The sequence below is a fragment of the Sus scrofa genome, chromosome 12, assembly GCF_054392235.1.
Source record: "Sus scrofa isolate SSC_HxYL_T2T_F1_AM1 chromosome 12, Sscrofa_HxYL_maternal_Yorkshire_Landrace_v2.0, whole genome shotgun sequence".
NCBI classification, from domain to species: domain Eukaryota; kingdom Metazoa; phylum Chordata; class Mammalia; order Artiodactyla; family Suidae; genus Sus; species Sus scrofa.
The window spans coordinates 12,858,920-12,883,718 of NC_139394.1; the positions used below are offsets into that span (position 1 = coordinate 12,858,920).

Sequence of the window (24,799 nt, forward strand, 5' to 3'; positions counted from 1 at the left end):
AAGATTTCCAATAATATTTCAAATACTCAACTTAATTTACATAAAAATATATAAAATGTATCAATGAAATATTAAAATATGTAAAATGGATAACTTATCACTTTGTAGTTATATTGTACTGTATAAGAAATCTGATAAATGACAAAATTATATAACAGGTAAATCTGATACTTATTTATATTATCGAAAGAATATTAGCTTTATAAAAAGATAAAAATTTTTTGTAAATCATGTGCTCTCATTTCTTTCTGTGATCATTAACTACTCTGCAAACATACACAGAATCAATAGACAAATTATGATCAATAAAAATCATAAATAAAAATTAGGAATCCCTTCATAATTTCGAACAACAGATTTGAAGACTTGGAATTTAGTTCTGGCCACAGCACAAACTAGCTAAAATATCCAAGCCAGGCCTCCAGGACTTCACATTATTATTATCATAAAACAAAGCCCTTTCCTATGATTCGATTAAATGAGTGTAAACAGGAAAACATGATACAATATACTCATGTGTCAACATCTGAATGTTTCAGAAAATGTTCTACCTTCAGTCATTAAGGAGAACGACAATTAGCCAATTTACTTCTCTTAAGGGAGTCAAGCTTCACAACACATTTCTGAAGAACACTCTGTATTAACACTGCATTAGCTATAATTCTCCCAATCCTACTCAAAAAATCCTTAAGGGGCTGTTCTAGGGAGGGGTGATATATGACTTTCTATTTCAAATCAAAATGCAGAGCAATTTCTTTAAAAATGAGATAGCCACTCCAGTGTTGAATCAATTGTCAAGCCAAGTAACTACTATCCCAAAGACCAAAATGATTCTAAGCAAAATGTAGGGCTCTACTTTAAAATACAGCTGGTAACAGTATTAAAACGTTTGGCATTCTGCCATGGGGAAGAGAAGTTATTATCTAGCATGCAGCAGGCCTCTTGATTGAATTTTGACTTAACTGATAAAATACAGTAAAAATCTTACAATGCCCTGCAGAAAATTTTGCAGTTTATTTTTTTAAATGAATACACACCTATCAGCAACCACCAATACCTAGTACTCCAGGCAGGTTTCTCAAGTATTCAAATACTACACAAACCAAGTCATATTTCATGGTTATAAGGTCTAAGACAGTGATGATTCATCAATCAAGCATAATTTTAACTGCCATTGTAACAAAGCTGATTTTGGTAATGAAATTAAAGTACAGGAAATCATTTCTGCAGGTCAACTTTTTACTGTCATTTTATCAGCGTAGAAAGGAACTTAAGAAATCAACCTAATCTGCCATATACCTTAAATAATACATCCAGAAGAGCTTAATAAACTGGAATTCACTGACATCTGTAAATTATTATTAATGTGATCCCGTGAAAATTAGCGAGAAATTAAGGTTCAATATTAAAAATTTCATTTTCAGTTTTTAAGAAATATTGCAGCATCCCTCAAGATGACTAAATCCATTGAGTATCGTTCCCTCAGAGCCCAGTATCTGATTTCTACTCAAGGTGGGAAAAACCAAATCAGGGAACCAAAAATAGTTTTAACTAGCTTATTATCTTGGACTTATAACTTAATAATATGGCCATTCCTAACTGGGATGATAAACTGATACCTTTGGAGACAGAAATTAACATATCTTTGGGTCCGTGACACCTACCATGTACGAAGGCAAGGTTTTTAGCGTCCCTGGTTCGGGTCGGTGTGTGAAGGGGCCTTCGAGCACCCCTCGCTTGAGCATGTGCAGTAAGAGTTTTGCGTACAGATTCCGATTCTTCCTGCCCATTATCCCTGCACCTGTTCCTGAGGGCTCACACAGTTTTCTAATCCAAAGCGCACACCGCTGCCGCTCTAGAAATACATAAGAACTATTAGAGACCTGGTTTTTCAGAAAATAGAACATTAAAGACCCTAAAACATCTGCTTTAGACCAGAGGAGGGGTTGGCAATTTTTTTTCAGTCAAGTGCCAGACAGTAAATGGTTTAATTTTTGCAGGCCATATGATCTCTGGCACAACTACTCAACTTGGCCACTGCAGCGTGAAAGCAGCCACACACCACATGTATTCAAATGGTTATAACTGTTTTCTAATAAAATTTTACAAAAAAGGCAGCAGGCTGGATGTGGTCCAGGAGCTACAGTTTGCCAACCCCTGGTCTAGAGTTTAACTTTATCAGTTCCTTAGTAATAAAATCTCAGGATTACTATCAACCAAATTTGAGACAAAAATGTTGCTGTAAAATCCTGTCTAAAAATAATGCTAGTCCTGTTGAAAAATCTTTCTATAATTCCAGTTATACAAACCAGGAGAGAGAGAGAGAAAATGCAATCTATTTACTTAAGCATTTTAAGCTTAATCTAAAATTAAATCTCAAATGTTTTATTTATTTAAAGCTGACAATTTTCAGGGATTTGTGGTTGATGTAGTTTGGGTTTTCTTTTAACCTCTCTAAAAATAATTGAGGGTTATGTATTTACATGTCATTCTGCAAAATAATCATTCCTTTAAAAACTACCTAAAAAATACAGCACAGCTTAATCCACATATAATGACCTATTGACTGTCTTATCTTGCCACAACACAGAATTGTTTTTAGATCTCATGAAAACTATTTTGACATTAATCTTTTATCAGTCTAACTGAATTTGAGGATTATATATCTAATACAAATCATAAACCTGCTTTCATCTCTTAGTTTCTAAAGGTCACATTCATTTATTGTTTTACCTACAAAAATCACTGGGGCGGATTTACCACTTTGCTCATACTGGATTTATCACTACGGGTATGAAAGACAGTCTCTAAATAACTTACGTATTTTTTAGCTTTGAAAATTATATAATCACAAAAAAAAACTTCTTGAAATAATGGGCATACTTTGCAAAAAAAAAAATACAAAGACTGATAAACTTAAGCAAACGGTTTTTCAAACTAAGTATTTTTTATTTGCTCTGCAGCAAACTGAAATTCACATAATATTCAAATGAACAGAACTTAGTACAACAATTTGGCTAATGAAAAATTCATTCCCCTATTCAACATATCGAAAGTAGAATGTAGGAGTTCCCACTGTGGTACAACAGGACTGCGGTATCTCTGGAGTGCTGGGACAGAGGTTCAATCCCCAGCATTGCGGCAGCTGCAGCACAGGTCAAAACTGCAGCTTGGATCTGATCGCTGGCTCAGGAACTCCATATGCTACCGGGTGGACACAAAAGAAAAAAAAAAGCAGAGTTTAGCTATAATGAGATGTAAGTTATGACAAATGTTCAGGTCTCTCTTTTTTTTTCTTTTTTTTGTCTTTTGTCTTTTGTCCTTTTCGGGCGGCACCCGAGGCATACAGAGGTTCCCAGGCTAGGGGTCTAATCGGAGCTGCAGCCACCAGCCTACTCCAGAGCCACAGCAACACCAGATCCCACCCCATCTACGACCTACACCACAGCTCACAGCAACGCCAGATCCTTAACCCACTGAGCAAGGCCAGGGATTGACCCTGCAACCTCATGGTTCCTAGTAAGATTCGTTTCCACTGTGCCATGACGTGAACTCCCAAATGTTCAAGTTCTTGACTGGAATATGAGTTCCTGAGCTTTCACTGTGAATTAATTACATAAAAGAGGGCCAGGGATGTACCAATATTGACAATGAGTCATGAACCAAAGATTACCATTAACCCAATTCTATGTACCCCAAATCCCTTTTTAAAAGAAGATAAAATATGAGGGTAGTTTGATCTGAAGTACATTTATGGGAGATTTTAATATGCATTTATCCTAATCAGCAGATCTAAGACAAAAAAATTTAAAAGGCAGTAAATATCAGAAGGGGACCTGGCATAGAAACATCATTAAATACTAACTAATCATGAATGAGCCATGAGACAGGAAATCGTCATTGTGAAAAACAGCAGAGGAAGAAAGAAGAGGTTATCATCTGATGAAGCAAGAGAAGAGGGCAAAGGAAGAGGCGCGGAGGGAAGGCCACGCCAAGCCACCCTGGACTCGGACGGGCTGCAGGCCCTGGTACGATGGGCGGCCACAGGACTTGTAACTCATTCGCCACACTTCCCTTTCCCAGCGCAGCTGCCCAGAACAAATACGTGATACTGAGCTGGCCCCTCATTTTGAATATATAAAGTTCACTCAGATACCTCAGAGAAAGAGGGAACTTGGACAAAACTTGGGTAAAAGCCAGTTTCTTAGCCCCACCCCGAACCCTCCAATCAAAAGCTCTCAAATCATATTTACACTTACAGCCAGCCTTATGACTGCTATATGATTTAAAGAATCTTGCTAGCGCCTTAAACCCTCTTCAGGTGTTCTCTGATAAACCTTAAATTATCTGAAAATCTGCGACAAAGATTCTCATTCCATAATTAAGGATAGCAGATTAAGAATGGCAGACAAGAGAGCAACCAAAACTCCATTCACACTTGATTTTATTCAGTTAACCAATAAGCATGTAAGACTGAGAGATTCTTTTCTGCTTTGACTAAAAAAAGCGTCAGAGACAGGTGGACAGTAGGTTCCCGTAAGAAGAATCATTTCCACATTAGGAGGGGAAAACATGCAGCAAAAAGCAGGTACAGATAATTTAAAAGATCCAGGAGTTCCTGTGGTGGCACAGTGGAAACAAATCTGACTAGGAACCATGAGGTTGTGCGTTCAATCCCTGGCCTCACTCAGTGGGTTAAGGATCCGGCGTTGCTGTGAGCTGTGGTGTAGGCCGGCAGCTGTAGCTCCAATTAGACCCCTAGCCTGGGAACTTCCATATGCCACAGGCGCGGCCCTAAAGAAAAAAAAAAAAAAGATTCGTGTGCTTTAAGCTCGTGACCTATGAAAAGTGATTTCACAGTAAGACTTTCCCACAGTTTAGCAGGACATCATCACTAAATTCCTATTCATCCTTGAACAGCTCAAAGTAAACAATCCTATATCAGTTTAAGACGAAAACTGTCATTAAAGGAATTCCATTTTCTTTTTATTTGAAAGGTCATTGCTTTGACTAAATAATACAAAGAAAAAATTAATTTTAAGAACCTATTTTTCAAACATAATCTTACCTGACCTATGGGGTAATTTTAGAACAAAGGGCTTCATATCTACCACAAAGTGATCGAATTCCGAATCCAGCTTCTCCCATTTTTCTTCTTCACTTCCCATTTCCATTATTCAGCCTGTAAAAGATTTAAAATTAAAATATTAAGATCTGCATGCCGAAAATGACAAAACGGATGAAAGAGATCAAAGAAAACTCATTAGTACTAAATATCCCCAAATTGATCTATAGATTTAATGCAATTTCAATGAAAATCCCAGCAGTATTCTTTGTAGATACACACAAGCTGATGCCAAAATTTATACAGAAAGTTAAAAGAACTGGAATAGCAGAAACAACTCTGAAAAAAGAAGAACAAGTTAGGAGGGCTCACATTACCTGGTTTGTTTTTTTTGTTTGTTTGTTTGTTTTGTTTTTGTCTTTTTGCCATTTCTTGGGCCGCTCTCACGGCACATGGAGGCTCCCAGGCCAGGGGTCGAATCGGAGCCACAGCCGCCAGCCTACACCAGAGCCACAGCAATGCGGGATCCAAGCCACGTCTGCAACCCACACACAGCTCACAGCAACGCCAGATCCCCAACCCACCAACCAAGGCCAGGGATCGAACCCACAACCCCATGGTTCCCAGTCAGATTCGCCAACCACCGAGCCACGACGGGAACTCCTCACATTACCTGGTTTTAAGATGTACTCTGAAGCTACAGTGGCAAAGGCAACGTGGTATCAGTGAAAGGACGGGACACAAAGACCAAAGGAACAAACTAAGTTGACCAAGACAGATGTGGACATGTGGACAGCTGATACTCGACAAAGGTATAGTTCATGGAGCAATGAGAGTTTTCACAACAAATGATGCTATACCAACTGGGCATCCATATGCATAAATAAATAAATAAGCAAGCCTCCAAATAACTTCATGCTGTACACAAAAATTAGCTCAAAATGAATTACAGACCTAAACGCAAAATGTAAAACTATGAAACTCCTAGAAGAAAACAGTTCATGACTTGAGGTTAGCCAAGTATTTCTTAGATACAAGTCTAAAAGCATTACCCACAAAAGAAAAAAACTGATATACTGGATTTTATCAAAATAAAAAAAAACCTCTGTTCTGCAAGGAACTCTGTCCAGGAGTTGAAAAGACAAGCTAGAGACTGGGAGAAAATACTGCAAATCATATATCTCAAAAAGAACCTATATCAAGAGCATATAAAAAACTTTTAAAACTCTACCACAAGAAAATAACCTAATAAAAGTAATGAGCAAAAAATGAGTCCCTTTACCAAAGAAGATTCACAGCTGACAAGTGAGCATGTGAAAAGATGCTTGACATCGTTAGTCATTAGAGGAATGCAAATTCAACCCCCAATGAGATATCACTATATACCTATTGGGACACTAATAAAACAGCTAAAATTAAAAATGCAAGCAATACCAAGGTTGACAGTGCAGGACAACAGGAATTCTCATGTACTGCTGGCAGGAACGCAAAATGGTGCAACCGCTCCGTAAAACAGCTGAGCCATTTCTTACACGGTTAAACATACACTTACCATCTGACCTGGAATCCTACTCTCAGTATTTATCCAAGGGAAACAAAATCTATATTCACACAAAAACCTGAATGTAATGTTTACAACAGCTTCTTTCTTCTGTAACCACCAACACTGGAAGCAGTCCAAAGGTCCCTCCCCTGGGAGATGGAAAAACCCACTGTGGTCTATCCAGACAATGAAGCAGTACTCAGCCACAGAAAGGAAGTAACTGCTAATACACCCAACAACATCGATAAACTTCAAATGTACTGTGCTAAGTGAAAGAAGCCATTCTCAAAAGGTCACATACTGTATGACAATATCCATTTGTGTGACATTCTAGAAAAGGCAAAAATATAGGCATAGAGAACAGATCAATGGTTCAGAGGTGTCAGCACTTGGGGGGGGGCGGCGCTGAGGACAAAGTAGTGGCACAAGGAAATTACTCGGGGTGCTGGAGTTGTTCTGCATGCTGTCAGTAGGTTATAAGAACCTATTTGACACGTGTAAAAATTCATAAAACTGTATACCAAACAAGTGATTTTAACTGTACCTAAATGTAAACATTTTAGATCTGATCAAAAAACTTAAAACATTGGTCCTCATATATCTTCCTAATCAGCAAGAAAAACACTGATTATAAAGGGGGTGAACTCCTAAAATCAGAAACATAGCTTTTGACAAAATTCCTGAAGTTAAAAATATACTCAATGTTCCACATGTTCCTCTAAGTTTTGAAATGTCCTGATAGGGATGTGTCATTTATTCCGTTGACAAGGTGTTTAGAAAAAAGGCTCTGTTGTGCCTCATCAGCTGCCTGGCTTCCCAGACCACCGCCCCTCTACTGAATGGGCTTCTAGTAGTGACCTCAGTTTCCTCCTTGCTCTTATCAACAGCCTCTGCATAGAAAGTTGTCTCCCCAGGCTCTGTAGGAAAACCCTAGCTTTCACCGGCCAGCTTGACTTTCCTCACAGTCCTCAGAGGGGACAAGGCTTCCCATGCCCTCTCTCAGGTACCAGCAGGCCCTTCCTGGAGTCCTTCCCCACCCCAACCTTGCCCAGGAAGGAAAACAGTCCCTGAGAGCCATGCTGCCACTTTCCAACCACGGCGCCCCCAATCTCAACCCCCAACCCCCTCATCTGACGGTACTACTACTTCCATTCTCACTGCTGCCACCTGCCAGCCCATCAGCCTCTTGACCCCTAAAACTCTCCCCTCTCCATCTTCTCTCCCCACTCAGCAAGTCAGCGATCACCCTCCTTCGCTCCTTAACCACGGGTTTGCGGGAAGAACGTGGCACTGCCTTGCAGTCGGAAAGCTTCAGTCGAGGGTGAATCCTCCGGGGTCTTTTACCATTTCCTGCTCCTCATAGCAGCACTGAAGCTTTCACCAGACCTCTTAAGCCCCTCATGCCCTTCCAGCCTCTTCTCACTTCCCACTCCAGCAACCTGACCTCCTGCTTCAGAGAGAAAAGGACGGTCAGGAGGTACCAGGCGGACAATGCTCCTCCCCCCAGCTCTCCACTCGCCTCTTAGAGAACATCCTTACCTGCGCTGCTGCTTGATCGCTCTTCCTGCCAATGCACCTCCGGCCTACCAACTACCGGCTCGCTCGTTCACACCTGCCATGCCCACGACTCCTTCCCTCCACTGTTCCCAGCTGCCAAAGCCCCTTGAACCGGGAGAACAACAAACACTCAGAAATATCTCAAAATCTGCCGGCATCTCGATGCTCACTGCCGCTCTCACAGAAAGCACTTACACACCACTGCCTCGGCCGGCCTTTCTGCTGACCGTTTCCCCTGCCCGAGCTCCACTGGCCCTTCGAGTTCCTAAGTACAAAGCTAATACATAACCAAGCGGGACCCTGTGGGGCCTTCCCAGCATGGACACCCATCCATGGACTCCACCTGCCTTTTGTCTGTAGAACAACTTTCATCAAGGAATAAATTTAATCAGAGAAGTGAGAAAATACAGAAAAAAAGGAAAACATTCAAGACAGAATAATAACAGTTCAGCTGTTCAACAAAGTCAAGGACCTTTAGTTCTTCTTCGAGGACGAGAGATAATATTCTGAGCCATGTCTTTTAAGTTGTTTTGCAGACAGTGAAACCTGCACCAGGTGGAAGAAGGTACCTTTGTGCTGCACACAAGCATGCAGACCCCTGGGCGGCTGGAACCAGAAGGCTGCTGCTGATGCTGACTCCCGATGACCCCACCGCAATCCGAAGACCGTCCACGAGCTGACCACAGCCTGCTCCTTGAACACTACCCCCTCCAAGGGGGGGCACCCGCCTGCTGTGGCCCCCTTTGCCTGGCAAAACGATAAAGCTACTCTTTTCTGCTTCACCCAAAACTTTGTCTCCGTGTTTCTATTTGACACTGGTGAACAGAGGCCGAGTTTCAGTAACAGTAAAGCTTATCACTCCCTGCCTAGACCGCCCACCACAGCAGAGTATGATCCAAACCCAAAGTCAGGGCTACAAGTGCCTTTGCATTCTGAGCCCATCTCTCAGCCCTGCCTACACACACACACACACACACACACACACACACACACACACACACACACACACACACACACTCTCACTGCACCTGACTATCCAACCCACCACTGACCATGCACCACCAATGAACTCCTCACCTTCTTCAAACACTTCCAGCCCTCACAAAAACACACCTCCTTTTCACAGGCTGTTCCCTCTGCCTGGATTCAGGTAGATGCAGCTCAAATGTCACTTCTGAGGAAAGCTTGCCCAATTTAGCCGAGACTTGTCACCCCATTCTTCGCGTGCACTGCTCCCATCTGTGTGGCAGCCTTTATCAGGCCATTATTTTCTTTTCACACATGTGTGTATTATTTATATGTCTTCTACTATCTTTGAGATGCTCCTGGAAGGCAGAGACTGTGACATACACACCTTGGTAGGCACCCAAAACACTGCATGACACACAATAAAAGCCGAGAAACTGACTGATAAATAAATGCTAACTAAAGGGATTAGTGTCCTACTTGTATATGACTAATACAAGCAGACCTCAGAGATGCTGCAGGTTCAATTCCAAACCACAGCAGTAAAGCAAATATCGCAAGAACATGAGTCACACAAATATAGTAGAAACATACCTCTTATATACACTGGGAAACCAATGTGTATAAAAGGTATGTTTAGTCTATACTGTAGTCTCTTAAGTATTCATTAGCAGTATGGCTAAAAAAATGTATATACCAACAAAAAAATGTATATACCTTTTTTTTTTTTTTTTCATCTTTTTACCTTTTCTAGGGCTGTATCTGCAGCATATGGAGGTTCCCAGGCTAGGGGTCTAATCAGAGCTGTAGCCACCAGCCTACGCCAGAGACACAGCAATGCAGGATCCGAGCTGCGTCTGCGACCCACACCACAGCTCATGGCAGCACCGGATCCTTAACCCACTGAGCGAGGCCAGGGACCGAACCCGCAACCTCATGGTTCCTAGTCAGATTCGTTAACCAGTGAGCCACGATGGGAACTCCTGTATATACCTTAATTTTAAAAAGTTTATTGCTAAAAAATACTATTCATCTTCTGAGACATCAGTGAGTCATAATCTTTCTGCTAGTGGAGAGTTTGAAATATTATGAGAATTACCAAAATCTGATACAGAGACATGAAGTGAGCAAATGTTATTGGAAAATGGCACCATTAGACTCGCTCAGTGCAAGGTTGCCGCAAACCTTCAACTTGTTAAAAAATGTAGTATATGTGAAGCATAATAAAGCAAAGTCCAGTAATACAAAGTACACCTGTATTTTTTTTTAAGTTCTATTCTGAGTACCAAATAGGTCTTCTCAAATAGAAATACTACTGACTTTAATTCTATTTACCAAAACTCCTCATTGTACCGTCTGCATTACAGTAGAAGAAACATATTTTCAAATTCAAGACTTGTTAAGAAAAAATTTCTTTAAGTGCATTTTTCGATTGATTAGCTGGCTTGGGGTTATTTGGTTGGTTGGTTTCGTTATGTGTTTTATAGTAATGTCACAGTTATTACAGCTGCATTCATACATAACTATATCAGTTACGTACTTGGTAACAGAAGGCTATAACACCACTGCTCGATGTTAGCTCATAAAGCTAAAAGGCGACAATTCAAAAGGATGAGCAGGAGTTCCCACTGTGGCCCACCGGATAAGAACCTGACATAGTCTCCCTGAGGATGTGGGTTCTATCCCTGGCCTCTCTCAGTGGGTTAAGGATCTGGCTCAGATGCAGCTCAGAACCAGTGTTGCTGCTGTGGTGTAGGCCTGCAGTTGCAGCTCTAATTCAACCTCTATCCTGAGAACTTCGATATGCTATAAGTGTGGCCATAAAAAGAAAAGGAGGGGGGTGAACAAACAAATGGATACTCACAAACCCAGAATTTTAAGCACAGCTCTGGTCTAGAAGTGTACTCTCAGGCTTAAATAGTTCATCTTCCCCATGTCCTCAAACATACGCCTGAGGGCACCCATTAACTAGGTACCCATAACATAAAACAAAAATATTCCTAATAATCACTAATGCTCAATAAATCCCTTGACACAGGCAGGAAATGTTAGTATTTAGTGTTAGAGGAAACTAAAACTCAACAGTAAAAAGACTCATCCAAAGACATGAAATTAAGCACAAAGCTCAGATTAGAGTTCTGAAATCCTTAGCTCTCAGATCCATTGTCTCTCACCTCCTGGCCATTTAAATATAAATCAGCAATATCGCCAACTAATAAAGAAGTATTCTGAAAAGTAGAAATGCAATTGGAATTGCTATAATGACATGCAATACTGGAGTACACATTTTTTTTAAAAAAGCGCAATGAAGAATCAATGTGATACTTGGCAAAAGCTAAAAATCAGCTTTTCCTCAGACTTCCCATAGTGGCTTAGCGGTAACAAACCCAACTAGTACCCATGAGGATGTGGGTTTGATCTCTGGACTTGCTCAGTGGGTGAAGGATCCTGCATTGAAGTGAGCTGTGGTGTAGGTCACGGACGCAGCTCGGATCTCACAGCATTGCTGTGGCTGTGGGATAGGCCAGTGGCTGTGGCATAGGCCAACAGCTGTAGCTCCGATTCCACCCCTAGCCTGGGAACTTCCATGTGCTGTAGGTGCGGCCCTAAAAAGTTAAAAAAAAAAAAAAAGAAGAAGAAGAAATAAAAAATAAAAAATAAAATCAGCTTGGAGTTCCCTTCGTGGCGCAGTGGCTAACGAATCTGACTAGGAACCATGAGGTGGTGGGTTCGATCCCTGGCCTCGCTCAGTGGGTTAAAGATCCGGAGTTGCCGTGGGCTGTGGTGTAGGTCGAAGAGGCGGCTCAGATCCTACATTGCTGTGGTTGTGGTGTGGGCCAGCGGCTGCAGCTCCGATTAGACCCCTAGCCTGGGAACCTCCACATGCCACGGGAGTGGCCCTAGAAAAGGCAAAATAAATAAATAAATAAATTAATTAATTAATTAAAATCAGCTTTTCCTTATCCCTTATTTATTCTCCAACAAGATGAAAAAAATGCAAATTGAAAAAAACTAAGTTACCGTTTCAAACCTTCAAAGAATCCTTGTCACACAAATTCCATCTTATAAATAAGTCATATCTACTTAGTTCCAGCTAGTCAAAGAGTTTTACTCTTTATTAGAACTGCAGATTTAAATTATTAGGATTTTAAAAGTAAGTAAAGCTATATCTTTGACGCAGGTTTGCGCCTATCAGTCTCATAAACTACTGCAAAAGCAAAAAAAGAGGTAAATTCAGTGGCTCTTGCTTGTAGATAAAACATTTGGATCATGTCTTTTATTTAACCCATCAGCATTGTGTTTTCTTAAAACCTGTGTTTATGAGGACAGCTACAAAATGGGCTAAGACCTTCTCAAGGTGCTTAACTGTCACAGGAGTCAGCAAAACATAAGCAAGCCACAAATATTAAAAGGTCCTGGGGGAAAAAAGCAGCCACAGAGCTAAACAAGGAAAACACCTCAGGTGGCTCATCATGCCCCTTGCCAAACAAAAGAAACTTAATCCTCGAAGTTGTGTAATATCAATTTTGTTCAATCAAACTGTATTTTATACACATGTCGGGTCATTTAAGAAAACCTGAAATCCGTCCTTCAGTAACCTAAAACGGTCTACAGGTGCATGTTTTATCTGGCTTACACCACGAGATGTTTGGGCAGTTACCAGAGCACTGATTGAGCCTTGGCACGTTAAGTGCTTTAGAAACATATCCCAGCCATCACCCTTGGAGACAGGCACTATTTCAGGACCATTTCACAGGGGAGGAAGCTGAGGCCTGCTGGGGTTAAGGAACTGACCCAGGGTCCGGCAGGAAGTGGCAGCTGGGCCTGGACAATGCACAGACGACAGTGCGCTCCACTCCACTGCAGCCTGACCACTATGAAGAGACTCGTGTCATTTCATGGGCCTTTTCTTATTTGTATGCATCTTTAAACACGAAGGACAAATGCTAAAAACAGCTGCACGATGATCAGCAACAAGCTGTTCATACGTACTTAACGTGTCCTGGTGAACACTTAAGCTCAGACCCACAGTCGCTCCCAGCACGCCCTGATGCTGGGACAGGGCCTTCCTACAAAGGACGGGGGACACGGGTTCTGCTCTCAATCCAGAGCCGGCGATCCAGTTCAGGGGTGGAGGTGACAACTCAAGCGGTGCGGTGCCCAGAAGTAACTTCTCCTCCCGAGTGGGCAAAACACGCACCGGGCGCGGGGCGGACGGCCTGCGAGGCCCGCGGGGCCGAGGCCGCTTCCCTACCTTGTCGGGTACACAGACTTCTCACACGCGCCAGACCCCTGGGTCAGATTTCTGGACCCCGTCATGCTGACCACCTCCATCCGCTTATCCAACTTTATCAGAACTCGCCCCATCCGGGCCCGGACCGGATTTCACCCTGCAAGTGAAACCGCAGCGGTCCGCGCGGAGACCCCCATGCGGGGCGCGCGCCCCACAGGCCCGAAGAACCCGCCCGGGGCCTGCGGGGCGACGCCCCTCCCTGAACGAGCCCGCACGGGCGCGGCGATCCCCCCCGCGCAAAATTGCACTGGAGAACCTGGGTGTGGGGACCGGCGAGGCAAATACGGATAAACAAGAACCTGGCGCCCCTACATGCAAGCTTTCCGATGGGCCGCCGCCGCCGCCGTCGCCGCCGCTACGAAACGGTTTCAAATCCTTGCGGGCCGCGGCGGTCGCCACCGCCCAGCAGGCCGGAGGCGGGGACTTCCCCACAAGCATTCCCCCGCCCCCCTCCCCCACTCCTCCAGCCGCGGGGGGGGGGCGGTTGCCAAGGCGACGCTCCGGGAACGCCTGCGCTCGTTTCCCCTCCCTCTGGAGGAGGCTCGCGCTGGGCGGCGTTGCCATGGCGACGTCCAGGCCCTCCGCGCAGCCTCCAGATTCACTTCCCAGCCTGGCGGCCCCTAGGCCATCCCCGCGAGGTTCCCAGGATAATTGGACCCCGGTCTGGACACTGCTACTCTCCAGCATCCCGTTCGGAGAGTAGCGTATGAACACTTTAGGGGCTGTAGAGAAAGATCAGGTAGAGAGTAAAGAAAATGGGATTGCAGAAGGGTATTCATAGAGAGGTGTATCCTTTATTTAGACAGACAACACTGAATGAGTCTAAAGAAGCAAGAACTTAACTGCCAGGTATCTCACAACCCAGAAGTGAGTGCCCTTGAACTAAACAAGAAAATGAACATTAGTTTTTTTGTTTGTTTGTTTGTTTTGCATTGAGCACCATCCAAGATCTGAAACTTACCCCAAATTCTGAAGATGCTGAAATAAAATGAAAAGTCTTTGTGTTTACCAGTTCGGTGTAGAATAACAAGATTGAGTGGAAAATGTATTTTTGCTGCTCCCAGGAAATCTCATTCACCTTGGGGGCAGTCTCAATGTTTGCATCGCTGTTGTGGTTTGCTTTGGTCTTCGATTCCATTTCTGGAAAAGCTCTGAACTATATATATTTTTAAAATACCAAGCAAAAACAAAATTTAAATTGTAAAAACACTCACTTAAATGAAATTCAGTTTACCACAGTTTTTCATGTAATTTCACAACAGGATTCCTCCTGCAGTATCTTTGCAATACACTCAGTGTGATGCCAAATCTAACATAAACACAGCTTGAAGCATCTTTTCAATTTTCTATAAAGAAAATAGAAGATTCATTCATTTGTAACCAGTTGCTTTCAAGCTTCCAGAGTAAAATCGTATTCTTTCCAAGGTGCTTTTGAAACTCTCCCACTGGAAGGAACAGTTTTTCCCACCAACGGTTTTTCATTGTTTCAGTGACAAATTATGAAAGCTAAGGGAAAGAAAAGTATGAAATACTTTTAAGAAGGTTTAGTTTTTCAAAAGCCTATTTAAACATGTTTATAGCTAAAGAATGATCAATAATTCAGTCATTTGCGCAGAGAATCTGGCCTGTAAAACCCACACATGCAAATACAAGAATCTGACCACTGAATGAAGAGGTTCAAAACCACATTGCTGAAAGAACATGAAATGCATTTGACAAATGATGTTTAAATGAATATGAGCAGAAAAGTAGAAGAAAAAAGGGGGGATCGAAGAAAAAATGCAACAAAGTCAAGTTCATCTGAGAAGAAATAATTGCAGCAGGAAAAAATGTGACAAAGTTAAAAGGTTAAAAGTAAATTTTTTAATATTTTTTCTCTTTAGGTGAAAGTAAAAAGATGAGAAAATCTCCCTTTACACTTTCAAGAACCAGCAGATTGTCATACACACACACACATATGTAGCGATGCAAGCAAAAATGTTGTTATGATGCACATGTAGGGATTTTATAATTATTTATGTTATTCTTATGTAGCTGGGATACCAGCTTGAGCCTGAGCTATGTTCACCTTAGAATTCAAGCCTGTAAGTCATAGTTAGAGAACTGGTAGACAGTTAAACTCTCTTTGCATAATAACCAAGGAAGCTTCTAGGAAGTAACTCATCCTAGGAGATGGTAAGCAGATCTGACAGTACACAAACATTGAAGGGACAGGCAGTTCTACACAAAGCACATAAAGTGCTAGCCATGGGTGGACTTCCAGCTCTCCTCCTTTGTTTGTAGTAGATTCCTAATCTAAGGTGAGGATCTTCCTTTGAGAATCCTAAAAAGCTGTAACTCTTTCCGCCTCCCATATTCCACCACCATCAAATGCCCACATACCCCAAAAATAAGAGTACAAATCAAAGGGCTCTCCAAATATCAAGTTCATCTATGGAATCTAGGTTAAGAACTCCTTCCCTATGAATTTTATATCCATTTAAACATTGAGAACAGAAGCCATAAGCAGCATTTGTGTCCGTAGTTTCTTTGTTCCCTTTTTTTTTTTTTTTTTTTTTTTTTGCCTTTCCTAGGGCCGCTCCCACGGCATATGGAGGTTCCCAGGCTAGGGGTCTAATCCGAGCTGTAGCCACTGGCCACAGCAACGCGGGATCCGAGCCGCGTCTATGACCTACACCACAGCTCATGGCAACGCCGGATCATCAACCCACTGAGCAAGGGCAGGGACCGAACCCGCAACCTCATGGTTCCTAGTCGGATTCGTCAACCACTGCGCCACAACGGGAACTCCTATCTCAGCATATATTTACTGAACATCTAGTGTGTGTAGATTACCTTAGGGGAATGTTACTTCTGCCACAGTTGCTCTGACACTTCAGCTCACATGTTGCTTCCTCAAAGAGGCTGTCAGTGATTCTCAAACCATCTGTTATTCTCTTTCAAAGCCTCCTGTTCTTTTTCTTCATTGCCTTTGTCAAAATTTGTAATCAAATTTTTTTTTTTTTTTGTCTTTTTGCTATTTCTTGGGCCGCTCCTGTGGCACATGGAGGTTCCCAGGCTAGGGGTCGAATCGGAGCTGTAGCCACCAGCCTAAGCCAGAGCCACAGCAATGCAGGATCCGAGCCGCGTCTGGGAGCTACACCACAGTTCCACGACGGGAACTCCCAAAATTTGTAATCAAATATTAACCGACGTTAAAGATCTTTTTTTAAAATAATCTCCACAAGGACAAGAGTTCACCACGGCAGACCCAGAAACTTGCAGAGTTCCTCGCACGGAAAGGCAATCCATATGGGTTTACTGAATCAAAGAATTAATGCAGATTGGCCCTCGATGTTTTCTCTGTTCCTGGGGTGAAATACGGCCACCCCATAGCTCCCTACTTAACAAAGCTTCCGTTCAACAGGCCCAGAAGACCGACTTCCGAATCCAAATTTCGAAGAGAGTGAATGTGACTGGTCTCATTTGACTCGCATGAGCACACTTAGTCCAATCAGGTTTGGTTGGGAGATGGGGCATCCCTTTATATAAGCATGATCACATCAGCTCACATTTGTGCTTGGGGGGACAGGACTTGGGGTGCCTTTCTAAAGGAAGGACAACACTTGAGTTACCTCAAATGGTTCCAATTACAGCAAAGCTTCAGGAGTTGTGAGGACAAAGATGAGTTCCCTCCAAAAGCTGGCAATACAGTGGGAGTTCAAAACACAAATAACAGGAGGAGTTCCCGTCGTGGCGCAGGGGAAACAAATCTGACTAGGAACCACAAGGTTGCGGGTTCGATCCCTGGCCTTTCTCAGTGGGTTAAGGATCCGGTGTTGTCTCAGCTCGGATCCTGAGTTGCTGTGGCTGTGAAGTAGGCCGGCAGCTGTAGCTCCAATTCAGTCCCTAGCCTGGGAACCTCCATATGCCGCAGGTGCAGCCCTAAAAAGCAAAAAACAAACAAAAGCACAAATAACAAAGAACCATATTTAAAGTCAGATTATGTCAGCCAGTTTAAAATGTTATAGGAATAGAGGGGAGATTAAGAAACCACAGCACTGTAATTATAAAGCTACCATATGAAAATATATACTGAAACTTGTTTTATCTTTGATTTTAAAAAGGTATTGAAGTTGAAACACATCCACTGAAAATAGTATTTTCTATCAGCTACAAATAACTTCAGTGAAAGTAGAAGGTTTGTTTCAAAAACAAGAGTTTTAACCTCAATTTTTTTTTTTTTTTAAATGGCCGCATTTGTGGCATATGGAAGTTCCCAGGCTAAGGGTCATATCAGAGCTGTAGCCGCTGGTCTACGCCACAGCCACAGCAACACTGGATCTGAGCTGCATCTGCAAGCTACACCACGGTTCACAGCCATACCATATCCTTTACCCACTGAGCGAGGCTAGGAATTGAACCTGCATCCTCATGGATACTAGTCAGATTCGTTTTCGCTGAGCCACAAGGGGAATTTCTGAGTTAACCTCAATTTTTAAAAATCAAATAGTAACATAGTTGATAATATACGGTATAAACATGACGCTCAAAATAGTTTTTCTTTCCCATGTGGGATGTTAATTATGCTATACTTCTCATGTTGAAAGGGTTCTGTTTATTTTCAAAATATAAACTTAAAATTAAGAATTAGTCTAGGTAATACTGAACAATGTGAAGTCAGTGATTCTCTACATAAAACTTGGGACAATGTGACTTTTACTAATTAGATAATTTTTCATAAATATTTTGAACTAGGCCTGCATTTTGTAGTAAGCACTAAATCTGATGATCTACGTACTTCAAATTCCTATCTTATAAAATTATAGCAAATACAGCAGAAACTAGAGGTTGCCTCCATGTTGTTTAAGCCACTGTTATTTGAATATTCTGTTTATACCAAATATAAACCTGATACAGTAATTTACTTTTTATTTTTTCATTTTTTTGTTCTTTTTTCTTCTCTGCTTAACTTTAAATTGTATGTATATATATATATATATATATATATACACACACACACATATATATATAACATACATAAAGGCATTCTTTCATATCTTCATTCTTTCATATCTTCATTGCCCCGAAGATCAATACCAAAAGTATAAATCTGTACTAGGAGGCATATTGTTAATAAATTCACAGAAAATGAGTTACACAACAGTTTACAAGCCATTCTACCAGTTTACGTACTTACCATACACCCACAGAAAGGACAACTTGTAAGGTTGTGAATCAAACGTGGACAATAATTCTCCAGATGAAGAAATTAAAGATGATTTAGGTCCTGTCAATTTTACTTCCAAAATATCCTCAAGTCTCTCCAAAAAATAGCTCCCTTTTGAAAAATGTTGACTGAAATGCAAAATTATGAAATTCACTATATTCTTCTCTAAAACATTTTGGAATCAAGGTTTCAACAACTTCAATGTGACGTTATCTGCTAATCTGAAAGACTGTAAATAATACATTTTGCAAAGTAAGCACAAGACACGAAAACAAATGTTCGTGACTTTGGTGACTGAGGTGGATTGTGGGGCAATTATTTCCACTTCCTATCAAGAATAATCAACAGTTGGAGTTCCCTTCGTGGCGCAGTGGTTAACGAATCCGACTAGGAACCATGAGGTTGCGGTTCGATCCCTGCCCTTTCTCAGTGGGTTAAGGATCCGGTGTTGCCGTGACCTGTGGTGTAGGTTGCAGACGCGGCTTGGATCCCGCGTTGCTGTGGCTCTGGCGTAGACTGACAGCTACAGCTCCAATTCAACCCCTAGCCTGGGAACCTCCATATGCCACGGGAGCTGCCCAAGAAATGGTAAAAAGACAAAAAAAAAAAAAAAAAGAATAATCAAAAGTTAACTGTAAAGAGGAACAAAATTTTTCTTCCTAGGCTGGGATTTTTTGAAATGCTTATTTTTTTCATATTGTAAAATTTTTAATGATAGTCTAGGGAAATTGGAAAACACTGAAAGGTTTAAAGAAGAAAATTAACGTTATGTGTAATCCTACTGTTAAGGAATAACTACCATTAACAACTGTAAATATTTTCTCAAATCTGATACATATATATGGTCATTTTAATGTCTACTTATTGTTGCATCATTTGGATAGAACATAATTTGCTTATTGTCCTGTGACTAGATACGTAAGTTATTAGCAAGTTGGGGCCCTTATAAGTAGTACTTTAATAAATATCTTTTAATATATACTTCTCGAGTGAAGTTTCAGCTTTCTCCATAAAAGGTTCCTATAGGCATGGAAGAAATTAAAGTTTTTGATCAGGATTGCCAAATTGCTTCCTGGAAGTGTTTTGCAAATTTGCAATTCCACTCAACAGTCCCTGAGAGTGGCTGTCTCACATTTACAAGTTTTCTAATCTGTGCTAATTATATGTATAAAAATAGCATCTCTTTTTAATTTGCATTTTCCGCTATTAGAAAAGCTGAATATTTAAACATCTCTGTTAGTCCTTTTTTAAAATTCCTCTGCAAAGATGCTCTCTAGTCCTTTGGCCATTTTTTTTTTCCTTTGGAATTTGATGTAATATACATATCTTCTATAGTTTTGTGTATTGTTTCAAAACAAATGGCTCTGGGAGTTCCCATCGTGGCTCAGTGGTTAACGAACCTGACTAGGATCCATGATGACGCAGGTTTGAACCCTGGCCTTGCTCGGTGGGTTAAGGATCCAGTGTTGCCATGAGCTGGGGTGTAGGTCACAGAAGTGGCTCGGATCTGGCATTGCTGTGGCTGTGGTGCAGGCTGGCAGCTGTAGCTCCTATTTGACCCCTCGCCAGGGAAACTCCATGTGCCACAGGTACAGCCCTAAAAAGACAAAAGACACACACACACAAAAGTCTCTGTATACAATACTTGCCCTTAAGCTGATATTCTAAATAACGAAATTTTGGTCAGTAATTCATCCTTTTGCATTATTTTTCTTTTTTCTTTTTATGGCCTCACCCACAGAATATGGAAGTTTGTGAGCTAAGGGTTGAATTGGAGCAGCAGCTGGGGCCTATGCCACAGCCAAGGCGACACTGGATCCAAGCCACATCTCTGATCTACACCAAAGCTTGCGGTATCATTAGATTGAAATGCATAAATGCCTCAGCTATCTAAATGGGAAGCGATGAATAAATACGAAGAATTATTATTATTATTATTACATAAACACATTACAGATAATAATTAGAATAATCCTGTAGCCAGTTAATTCCATAAATTCAATAGAAAATGATTAGAATTTTCTATTTATACATCACAGAAGTATAAATTACACCACTAATAAATGTAGTTTAAAAAGAATAGAAACCAAAATTTATGGGACATATTTTCTTTATTCACTACTGGAAAACAGAGTTGCTCTCTTTAGCACAATGATTCTGGATGTCTTCCTTATGCCAGAACCAAGCCGAATTCATCATTCCCTCTGTGACTTCCTATCCCTACCTCTGCGACTCCCTCTATCCTGCCCTCCTGGGTAATTTGCGCTAAAGGCTATTAACAGAGACGAACTGGCTGTTTCTCCTCCCTCCCTTTTAGTAATATAGACCCTTTCCCACTTACGATGGTTCAACTTAAGATTTTTCAATTTATATGATAGTGTGAAAGCAATATGCATTTAGTAGAAACCATACTTAAAGTTTTGAATTTTGATTTTCTCCCAGGACCCTCTTTTGTGAGGCTGGAAGTCAGTAGCAGCCAAGGCTCCCAGTCAGTCATGTGATCAGGAGGAGAAGAAACCCGTATACTTTGAACCATTCTGTACCCATACCGTTCTGCTTTTCACTGTCAATATAGTATTCAATAAATTGCATGAGGTGTTCAACACTTTATTATAAAATGGGCTTTGTGGGAGTTCCCATCGTGGCTCATCAGAAATGAATCTGACTAGGATCCATGAGGACGCAGTTTATATCCCTGGCCTTGCTCAGTGGGTTAAGGATCCGGTGTTGCTGTGAGCTGTGGTGTAGGTGGCAGCTGTAGCTCTGATTGGACCCCTAGACTGGGAACCTCCATATGCCGTGGTGTGGCCCTAAAGAGACAAAATAAATTACAAAATAAAACAGGAGTTCCCGTTGTGGCGCAGTGGTTAACGAATCCGACTAGGAACCATGAGGTTGCAGGTTCGGTCCCTGCCCTTGCTCGTGGGTTAACGATCCGGCGTTGCCGTGAGCTGTGGTGTAGCTCCCAGACGCGGCTCGGATCCCGAGTTGCTGTGGCTCTGGCGTAGGCCGGTGGCTACGGCTCCGATTAGACCCCTAGCCTGGGAACCTCCACATGCTGCGGGAGCGGCCCAAGAAATAGCAAAAAGACAAAAAATAATAATAATAATAGAAAAATAAAAATAAATAAATAAAACAGTGTTAGTTGATTTTAACCAACTGTAGGCTAATATAAGTGTTCTGCGCACTTTTAAGACAGGCTAGGCTAAGCTCTGATGGGCAGTAGATTCGGTGTGTTAAATGCTCTTTCAATTTAGGGTATGTTCAGCTTAACATTGTGTTTATCAGGATGTAACTTCATTGTCAGTCAAGGATAATTTGTATGCATATTGCTCCAAACGGCCTCATGCAAATTAGCAACCACCTACCAAGGCACTTCATAATCTCGCCTATATAAAAAACTCCCTGCCATCTTATTCCACACTCCTCCCTAGCCTGTTAAATTCCGACTTTAGAATTCAGTGATTTGCCGGAAGCCACTGGGAAATTCATCGCTTAACTAGCAGTGTAAGAAGGGGAGAAAAGACACAGTTCTGAAGCTTAGATATTTGGCTCCATCACTTATGTTAACCAACTTACATAACCTCCGCGACCTTCGCTTTCTTTAGCTGCCCTGTGGGATGACTGAGAAGAGAGAATGAACACAAGTGAGGTGTATGGCATTTTTCCCAGTGCTTGAGACAGGAAACTTGAATCTTTTCATTCCAAACTTTTGCATGCACGTTCGAAATCAATGGATGCCACTAGGAGGCAGCATCAGCACACAAAAACTAGTTATGGCGCGCGCGCATGCACACGCACACGCTTGTACACACATCCACCACACATTCACATACATATGCATGCCCTCATACACATACGTGCACAAGGAGCACACACAAACAGCAAACACACTCATGGACACACATACCATACGTGCACACACGCACATGCACACATACCCATACTCCCATTTAAAAGAACACACACACTCAAATAACACACACATGCATAGACACATACACACACGTGCACACCATCCAGATACATTCTCACATGTGCAGATATGTATTCGCACTCCAGGCTCTTTTCTTTCTTTTTCTTTATCTCTTAAATCTTTTATTTCAGGGTTAAAGTGGGGATTGATCTTCAGGCTAATAGATGGGAAATTTTTACGGATGAACACTTACTGAGTGTGGGGACTCAGAAATGAGATCCTATACATTAAAAAGTTGGTCAGTGTTTTAGAAATGAGAGAGTTCACTTTATATAGTATAAATGTCTTGCAGAAACATGTTAGAGCACAAGAGAAAATATATGTATGTGGTGACTGAGTCACTTTTTGCTGCACAGTAGAAAATGGACCGAGCACTGTAAACCAACTATAATGGAAAAAATAAAGATCATTAAAAAAAAGAAAAAGAAAACATGTATCCCTTTGCATTTAGGAGCCCATCTGCCACAATCCAAAAGAAAGCCAGTTCCTGGGAAGCACATCCTGGGAACTGCTTGTCACAGAGCAGGCCTCGGGGGCCACATGCAGCTTACAGGGTTCGATGGGGCTGCAATGGCTTGTTAAATAACACTGCATGGGGTGGGAAGACCAAATTCAGCCGGGTTACCACGTAGGATGATAGCCATCAATTTGTGTTTATAATTTCACTCTTTCTTCACCAGACTGCCTGTGTGGGGAAAAGAGTCCCTCCTGGACTACGAGCCAGCAGGGGAGGTCACTGCACACTGGCTGGGAGGGAGCAGCTCAATTTGGATGGCCGGCAGCCTGGTGATTCTCAGCATTCGGAAGAAAAACATTCAGAGCAGAGAATCTACTTAGGAAACTAAATGGGCCACATAATCACTAAATTAGAGGGGCTGCAATGCAGCAGTTCCTACTGATGGGCTCCTTAATCCAAATGGCCTCTTCAAACTGAGAAAAAAAAATACAGACTTTTCTTTCTGTGAAAATATCATTAAATTAGAGGCTTCAGTACTATAGCCTAAGCTCTAAAGTCTACTCTGATTAATTTTTCAGGGACCCGAGGCTATCCAGCAGCCTGAAAGGCCTTCCAATGAACAAAAAGGATAGAAAAAGCCATCCTTAGAAAATGTGCTATATTCCAGGAGCCTTTTTATGGAATAGCCTACTGTAAGTTCAATCTGGAGTTCTCCTGTGACACAGCAGGTTAAGGATCTGGCGGTGTTGTCACTGCAGCGGCTTGGGTCACTGCTGTGGCTCAGGTTTGATCCCTGACATGGGAACTTCCGAATGCCACATGTGTGGCCGGGAAAAAAAAGGGGAGGGGGATAAAAATAGAAGGTCGTTCTTCACAGAAGCAAAATCCTGAAGTAGGAGATGGAAGATGGGAGCCTGGGCATGAGGTTTGCACTTAAATGGGATCTCAGGATTCATCCATCATAAGGAGACGGAGGGACGAGAAGCTGGTACCCACACTGGTGAGATGATAGATTTGGCCAGGGAAAGATTAAGAAGGGTCTTTTCTATTTTCTTGGCAAAATAAGGAGCAAGGTCATCAGGTGAGGAAAGGAAAGCTGGCTTGAGGAGGGTTGAGAAGAAAAACAGCCATGTTGGTGAGCTGGGAAATGAACAAACTAGAGAAATATGGTAGGATTGCCAGGCACAGCTGAGGGCGTATGTGAGGTTTGCATTCATGAAACAAAGTGGGACCTCTTAGAATAATTATGAGCTTTTCTTTTTTCCCCAGCAATGTTCAGCTGCTCTGGTGCAGGCATAGGGAAGGCAGCTAGAGCCTAGAGTGGGGTTTGTGAGCACTTGCTACTGAAGCAGATAAGGGCAAGGATGTCAAATATAAACAAAGGAGCAATGTCAATGATGGCACGTGGAATTCCACTGGGTAAAGAAAGATTTTTAAGGCATTATGCAAACCAGACATCAAGGCTTCAGATCCAGTTCTATTGGCCTGAAAGTCTATGCATTTCTTTGTGATGAGGCTTCTCAGGCTTCAGAATGCAAAAAAAAAAAAAAAAATTATCTGAGGACTTTGTAGTAAATGCAGATTTGGGGGCCATCCTCAGAAATTTGAGGACACTGTATTTTTCCTTTGCAATAAATATCAAATGATACAGGTGCGGGGCTCTGTGGACCATGCTATGAAAATTATCATCACATTGTGGTTGTTTTTTAGGTAAAAGCATTTGAGTAGAGGA

The 24,799-nt window shown here is 41.8% G+C and overlaps 1 protein-coding gene across 19 annotated transcripts in view; it reads right to left on the reverse strand.

Annotated features, from left to right (window-relative positions):
• CEP112 (centrosomal protein 112) overlaps positions 1-13,852 on the reverse strand; it is a 417,919-nt gene extending 404,067 nt beyond the window's left edge. For 8 of the 19 annotated variants that reach the window (XR_014820925.1, XM_084983964.1, XM_084983959.1 and 5 more), the window contains exons 1-3: positions 13,738-13,852; positions 5,069-5,182; positions 1,665-1,855 (exon numbers count right to left, since the gene is read on the reverse strand). Coding sequence is in view for 12 of the 19 variants with exons in the window: in XM_021066725.2 (XP_020922384.1) it covers positions 1,665-1,855; positions 5,069-5,174 (297 nt within the window). In the remaining 7 variants the exon portion in view is untranslated. Of the gene's footprint in view, positions 1-1,664; positions 3,205-5,068; positions 5,183-6,499; positions 6,596-8,147; positions 8,387-9,278; positions 9,918-12,042; positions 13,523-13,737 lie in introns of those variants that run through there. The other 11 variants (XM_084983965.1, XM_084983960.1, XM_021066728.2 and 8 more) reach the window with 8 other exon arrangements.
• Positions 13,853-24,799: the final 10,947 nt, after the last annotated feature.